The sequence below is a fragment of the Garra rufa genome, chromosome 10, assembly GCF_049309525.1.
Source record: "Garra rufa chromosome 10, GarRuf1.0, whole genome shotgun sequence".
Classification (NCBI taxonomy): domain Eukaryota; kingdom Metazoa; phylum Chordata; class Actinopteri; order Cypriniformes; family Cyprinidae; genus Garra; species Garra rufa.
In genome coordinates, this window is record NC_133370.1 from 15,572,279 (window position 1) to 15,579,966 (window position 7,688).

A 7,688-nucleotide genomic window follows, 5' to 3' on the forward strand; every position below is an offset into this window, starting at 1 on the left:
TTAATGTCAATCACAGCAATGACTCGCGCATATTTAGCCGATTTACTCACAAATTTTTTTTTAAACTGGCATTTGTCATTCTTAAAACGGTATACATGGACGTTTGGTCCTCTTAGACAAACAACACTTTTTTCGATTGTGAATGGATTATGTATAGAAAACGAACAAAGTACGCTCATATTATGGCACAGTACAGTTGACCGGAAATGACTTAGCTGGCTTGACTAAACAAGGAAGTATTTCGTGCATATGGTCAATTGCACTGTAGGGGGCGAGAACGAGTCTTCGAACCTGTGTGTATGCCTACTGTGAAATTACCACAGCAAACGTGACGCGCTAACATGGATGCAGAAACCGCCGGGTTTGCTTCAGGGCAGAGGCGTTGCTTGACCCTTTTTACTGGGGCACGTGCCCCAGTGAAAATCTGCTGTGCCCCTGTAAAATCTCAAATTTGAGTTATAATTTACTTTGATAATCCCGAAATAAAGACATTAAACTATATGCAACAACTGAATGTTCTAAAAGCAACGCAGTTTAACCGAAATCCCTGCCCGTGCGCGTCTGTGTATTTAACTGCAACGCGCACGCAGAAGTACATGCGATGTAGGAATAGTTGGTTACACAAGTTTGTATAGTTAATTGTGTTGTAAATGCAATTGTCAAGCAGTTTGTGATGCATTTTGGAAACAGGAGATTAGCCCCTGGTCTAAGGCGCCACCTGGCTTGAGAAACCCGTTCTCAAAGACTTACTTTTAGTCATTATTTGGGTAGCACACATATTCTAAATGCCTTCGGCAGAATTCAAATTAGCCATTTTAATCTAAATTTATCTAGATTAATTCCAAGATTACAGTGACATTAATCTAGATTAAAAAAAATACTCTATGCCCATCACTAATATATATATACACAAACACACTACCAAAAAAAAAAAAAGTCAAAAGTTTGGACACACTTCTCCATCAAAGAGAATGTAGTCTATAACTTTTGAACCCAATGTTCTAGAAAAACTAAACTTAGTACACCTGATTACTTTCCTCATTGTAATAACATTGAACATCTGACATTAAGACTACATCCATTACAGTAGTGGCCGTTTGGAAAGTACAGCATCAGCCTCCTTCAAAATATAAATGTTACGAAAATTGGCTCTGATGATCTGGACTGAGCTGCATAGAAATGACTGAATAGATTTATGAACAGTTCATGCCGTTCAATAGAGCAATAAACTCTCTGGATAAGCAGTTTGCAAAATAGATAAAAGGATGGAATAACAAACTATACTTTATAAAAGTTATAGAAAATAAAGAACAATAGAACAATTCAAAATTTAAAAACCATAGTATTTTTATTTACTTTTTGAAGTCATGGAGCCCTTGAAATAAGCTTGGCCCATGTGGCTGCTTGCAGCTATATTATCAGTTTGTGTTTGTGTAATATCAGTCTTGCTCAGCCTTGTAACAAAAAGCAAAAGTATACCATTTTAAAACCACTTCGGTCTATGAACCTCAAACGTTCCAGTTCAGACTGTAGAGCCATGCTGTTGGTTGGGCAGATAGCGTGTGTGTGTGTGTAGTCCTGGTATTATGGGATAGAATAAACAGTTTGTACAGTATAAAATATTTATGTCTATGTAAAGTGCCATAAAATATGAACAATCTAACCTTAAACCTATCAATTTAGTTTCTATCTCCTATTACAGAATGAAGGGCTATCTCATGTTGGGCCTGTTCAAGCTCTTTCCATTTTGTACTGTGTTCCTCATAAAAAAAGCAGACTAAATGTCTTGGTTGTTCCAACTTGTAGTACTCTTCTCTATTGCCCTAATCCTTAAGAAACTGTTAAGTCAAGTTTTTTTTGACATATCAACAGTGGCATGCAGATGTTTGGGCACCACAAAATTTCTGTTACTGTGAATAGCAGTAGAAAGTAATTCACGAGTTTACCCTCACATATAATTTGATTTAGCAAATAGTAAGCATATTTCCCATGCTGTAACCCAGAGAACTCCCCCTATCCCTAGTATGGGATGAGAATAGATTAAGAGTGAGGAGTTGGGGTGAAGGAGGAATGCTGGAAAACTGTTGTGGGTTGAGAGGTAAATCAGCTGTGTGTATATAGTCAAGAGTCCAGTCAAGTCAAGATTATTTATGCATTGCTTTTTACAATACAAGTTGTGTCAAAGCAACCTTACAGTATTAAAATATTAAAATAGGACAATAGTGTGTCAATAATGCAAAAGTTCCATGTTGCAGAGTCAAATTGCAAAGGACTCATCTGGATCCGGGGGACTGCAGTGACCATCTGATCTGGATACAGACTGGATCTGGTGGCTAAGGTGACCTCGGAATAAGAAAGAAACAGACTAATATTAATGTAGATGCAAAAGTTCCATGTTGCCACAAAGTCAGATTGGAGAGAGCTCATCTGGTTTTCGCGGTCTTGGCCGTCTAGGTGATGAGGTCTTCACTGATGATCTGTCTCTGGGGCTCATCTAGATGACATGGTCTCTGCTGACTTTCAGGGCTGTAGAGGTTATCTCTGGCTGCTGATGGGTTTAGTATGCTAAATAAATAAAAAGATGGAATAGCAAACTATGCTTTATAAAAGCTATAGGAAAAAAAAAACATAGAACAATTAAAAATTTTAAACAAACCAAAGTATTTTTATTTACTTTTTGAAATCATGGAGCCCTTGAAATAAGCTTGGCCCCGTGTTTGTGTAATATCAGCATGTCTTGCTCAGCCTTGCAACAAAAAGCAAAAGCAAAGCAAAAATAACATTTTGAAAGCACTTCGGTCTATGAACCTCAAACGTTCCAGTCCAGACTGTAGAGTCATGCTGTTGGTTGGGCAGGTAGTGTGTGTGTGTGTGTGTGTAGTCATGGTATTATGGGATAGAAAAAAAAAACTGTATAAAATCATTATGTCTATGTTAAGTGCTGTAAAAGATGAAAAATCTAACCCTAAACCTATCAATTTAGTTTTCTTAATTTTGTCTGTTGAAAAGTTCTATCTCCTATTACAGAATGAAGAGGTATCTCATGTTGGGCCTGTTCAAGCTCTTTCCATTTTGTACTGTGTTCATCATAAAAACAGCAGACTAAATGTCTTGGTTGTGCCACCTTATAGTACTCTTCTCTATCGCCTATATAGGTTTACTATATGAAAGCTGGGTTCCAGCCCTTTCTAAAATTTTTATTTTGTCCATAGCTTGAACGTAACAAAAGTTATGGCTATCTTAAGTTGGCTGATTGATATGATTTTCAAGAAAGGAATTTTAAGAAAAACAGGTTTAAAGTTAGACAGCTTTCACTTTCACAAACGGGTTTAACAAGAGCTGTCTGTCAAGTCAGGAGTGCTATACTGCATCATTGCACAGAGTGAGGTAGGAGAGAGAAAGAAAAATGGAAGATAGACAGGGAGATGAGGAGAGAGAATAAGAGGAGGACAGGGAGAGAGAAAATTGAGGGAGACTGTATTATTTCAAGCTGATGATAGGAGAATACCGCGAGATAAAATGTGAACCCACACATCCTGATTTATTATCCTCGTTTAGATTTCTAGCAAAATATGCACTAAATTCTGTGATTTGCAGAGAGTGCTCATAGCTGATGTTTTGTTGAGCTGTATAGACAGCATTATCTGAATATAAATAGGGCAATACCAGTGTTAGCTTGATTGTCTCTATGAAACTTGACAAAACACTGGTCTGCATTCTGGTGGTTAATTAATTAATCAGGTTTTGCCAAAACGGAGCTATAAATGACAGAGAGATGTATGTGAAATACTTGAATATTGATGACATTTTGAATAAGAGCTCATCATTGTTTTTTTTTTTCTTTTTTTTTTTTTTGTATATGCACCATAGTTGTCTTCATTCTGTAGCATGTTATTGTTACCACTAGATGGTGCCATAATGAAAAATATGACTAAGTTTAAGTTTTGTCATTTTAACCCAGATGGTTAAAAACAAGATCTTAAATGGTATCACTGTGACAACATCTCTCCAATTAAATTTTTAGTTGTCATTTAGCATACAATTACCATTCAAAGTGAATGTCATATTGCAGACATCTAAAAAGTTGTGAATGAGAAGGAGGTCAATCAAATCTGTAAAATGATATAGTTAAAGATTAAGTGTTGAAATTGGTGCTGCATTACAAATGTCTTTATTATGTTACCCTTTCCAGAATAATTCTACAGGAAAATGTCAATAAAATATATTTATTTAAATTTGTTTTGTTTTGCGTTTTGCAATCATAACTCTAATGCAGGCTTGATAACACTGGCAAATATTTCAGTAACACTTTATAATAACTACACACTATGACGTTTTTGATGCAATTCATTTATAAAGCATTATCTCCACATTAATAGACAGTAGTAAGCAGTTTATAAATGAAGCTATAAATGTTTTGTTCCTGATTTATAAGCATATCTATAATGTTTTTAATAATAGTGTTTTCATAATGATCAATTAATTATATTATTACATATATAACAAACCAGTTATTTAGGAGTTGTCAGTGGTTTTATAATCATTTAGAAAGTGTAACTAAATGATTAATAAACTTTAAATGTACATTTATACATATTATTTAGACGTACAATAGTTACTTTGTGTGTTAATAAATGCTTTACTAACACATATTCTTACTGTAATTAATAATTAATTCAGGTAGTTATAAAACATTTAGTAGTTGTCAGTTATCTATTTTTGTGAGCTCATCTAAAGTGAAGACCATTTATGCCTCGTAAAACTTACAAAGCAGATTTAAAGGCTCAAGATGCAAAAAATAAAGCTGTACAACTGTACACATGTTATAAAACGAAAAATAAACCTCTGCAATTAGAAAATGAAAAATTCCTGTACACCTTTAAAAAAAACATAACGTGTCTAAGCCTCTGAAATCTGATAAAAATATTTGGCTAGATAAGACTCTTTTTCCTCAGCTGGGATCATTTAGAGCCCTTTGAAGCTGCATTTAAACTGCATTTTGGAAGTTCAAACTCCGGAGCACCTTAGAAGTCCATTATATGGAGAGAAAAAGTTTTCCTCAGAAAACACCATTTCTTTATCAGTACATTATCTGTAAATTTTTGTTCTGAAAGTGAACTACTCCTTTAAATAGTTGATTAATAATTTACTTACACTTTCTAAATGATCTTATGAACCACTGATGACAGCTAAATAACTGATTTGTAAATAATGTAATAATTTAGAAATTAAAAATTGATCATTAATAAAGTATAAAAAATACAATTATTAAACACATTATAGATACATTTAAAAATCAAGAACAAAGCATTAATAGCTGCATTTATAAACTGCTTGCTACTGTCTATTAATGTAGAGATAATCATTTATAAATAACGAATTGACTATTTACTAATGCTTAACTAATGGTTCATACTGTGTAGTTATTATAAAGTGTTACCGATAAGAGTACAATGTTGAAATTTCAATGATTAATAAGTGATTAATAATAAATTTACTATCTGTTTGAGGATCTGTTTGATTATTTCATGATATGCTATTTTTTTAAGATAATTTATGACAGATTTGTAAATCGCTAGCATATTATTTAATAATCATTAGTCTTGTTTTGTAAATGATTAGTGATTATTAACTAATTACTTGCAAATAAAAATGAATTAACAAAACATACACAAATTGTTAGCATATCACTTATTAAACATTTATGAATGTTTTGTAAATGATTATTTCATCATTAACTAATCACTTATAAATGACTCACAACTGAGGATTACTATAAAGTGTTACCCACAAAGTTATGGTTGCTCTCTTAAAGCAAAAGACACACCACACAGTTTGCATTTGATGAGCATAGGTTATGGGTTATACAAGGTTCAGACGTTCACATGGGGAAAAGCAGAAAACCTCCGAAACTGGTGTAACTTGCTGGATCATCATAAACCCAGGTGTTCTGCCAAAGTCGTGTAGAAATCTTATCACCGGTCTCCAGTGTGAGAACAACACCATTGCTGGCATTACCATTAGAGGCAGGCTTAAAAGAATGCAGAGAGCACTGGGTTTCTCCATTCTTCAAGAGACTGATTGCCATTGTGGGTCCACCATGACAATGACCGTAAAATCTGAAGTAATAGGCTCCTTTCATTGGTGCTGTAAAAATACCTGCAATGCACATGTACAAGGTAGCCACAGAAAATATCATCATGTGAACAGGATTCTGCATTTGTCATGATTTTCTCTTTAGAGAACTTACCAGTATTTGAGTCATAGGCACCTCCAATATTGCTGAAGACTTTTTTGTAGACCAGAGTTTTCCCAGTATGAAAGGGCCCAGTGTTTCCTCTTCCAGATTCCAGAAGTCCAGCAGAAAAGGCAACCTTTTTGGCTGTGAATAACAAATAGACCAGTATGAAGGGTATAATAAGATAAAATATGATTTATATATTTTAAAACATTTAAATGTCAACAGAGTGTGCCTTTTACTTGCCTTCGTTCTCCGTTTGTAAAAAATTAAGCTTATTTTGTGAATCTTGTACTGTGATTTTCAAAGCTGTTGGAATATACAAGGATATGATGATATCACAGTGTTGCTAAACAATGATTTTAAACTGATGTGTAAGTTGCAATTTCTTTAAAAGTCCAGCAGAAAAGGCAACCATTTTGGCTGTGAATAAACTAATAGACCAGTATCAAAGGTGTAATAAAATAAAATAAAATAAAATATGATTTGTATATTTAAAACATTTAAATGTCAACAGAGTGTGCCTTTTACTTGCCTTGGTTCTCCATTTGTAAAGATTTAAGCTGATTTTGTGAATCTTGTACTATGATTTTCAAAGCTGTTGGAATACACATATGGTAAAAGAGTTGCTAAACAATAATTTTAAACTAATGTGTAAGATAGTTTTCTTAAAATAGTTCAGAAATTGTAGATTTTTCACAGTGATGTAAAAAATGCAACCACTGTTCCACTTTACCTTCATTCATTTCTTCTAAGTTTTGTATCCTTTCTTCCATGTTTTTCAGTTTCTCAAGCTCAGCATAAATGTTCACATTTGTTGAACATGAATCGTTTGCAACTGAACTCCCAGCACAGAGCAGCAGTATCATTTGTAACACCACCATCGTCAGTAATTTTTCAGGTACACAAATTACTCCTGTAATTATTCCACAATTCAGCTTTAAATTGTAAACATTGTTACAAAAGCATTAATACCCTTTCTTAAGGTTGCATACGTTTGTAAACATTTGTACTTTAGACTGATGTTGTGAGGGTTTTGTTTATTTCAGTAAGCCAGGACAAGTCAGATGTAGAATTTAGTGCACTAAAAGTACATTTTCAGCATAATAAATGCATTAATAGATTATTAGCTATATGCAGGCCTAATATTAATCATTATAAATAAGTCTAATCGGACCTATATTATGAACTCATTAAAATACTTACAGTTAGACAGAAGGCAGAAGTTAAAGTACAAATATCAAAAAGGTTTTCAATCAAGGCAATATCAGCGATGGTTCTGGTGTCAGAGAAGCTCTTTGGGTGTTCATGAAGCATCATCTGATGTCACTGTCATTGTCAAGCATATTTAAAGATAAGTTAGTGTCCTCCCCAAATGGGGTAATCTAGGCTGGGAGCGCCCCCTTTAAAAAAGTCTGTTTAATGTGTTCTTCACTAGCACTTGCAGAGC

At 33.9% G+C, this 7,688-nt stretch overlaps 1 protein-coding gene across 1 annotated transcript; it reads right to left on the reverse strand.

Moving 5' to 3' along the window:
- Window positions 1-5,857: 5,857 nt before the first annotated feature.
- On the reverse strand, window positions 5,858-7,122 carry LOC141343476 (complement C1q-like protein 4). Its single transcript, XM_073848040.1, has 4 exons — window positions 6,975-7,122; window positions 6,774-6,836; window positions 6,251-6,382; window positions 5,858-6,159 (listed from the first exon to the last, which is right to left on the reverse strand). The coding sequence occupies exons 1-4, from the start codon at window positions 7,120-7,122 to the stop codon at window positions 5,882-5,884; spliced, it is 621 nt and encodes a 206-aa protein (XP_073704141.1). The 3' UTR covers window positions 5,858-5,881.
- Window positions 7,123-7,688: the final 566 nt, after the last annotated feature.

Excerpts from the sequence above, each read along its gene's own strand:
- LOC141343476 (XM_073848040.1), bottom strand. The coding sequence starts at position 7,122 with ATGGTGGTGTTACAAATGATACTGCTGCTCTGTGCTGGGAGTTCAGTT. Across the intron at positions 6,837-6,974 it reads CTTAGAAGAAATGAATGAAG|CTTTGAAAATCATAGTACAA; the intron begins GTAAAGTGGAAC and ends GTATTCCAACAG. Across the intron at positions 6,383-6,773 it reads TTTACAAATGGAGAACCAAG|CCAAAAAGGTTGCCTTTTCT; the intron begins GCAAGTAAAAGG and ends TGTTATTCACAG.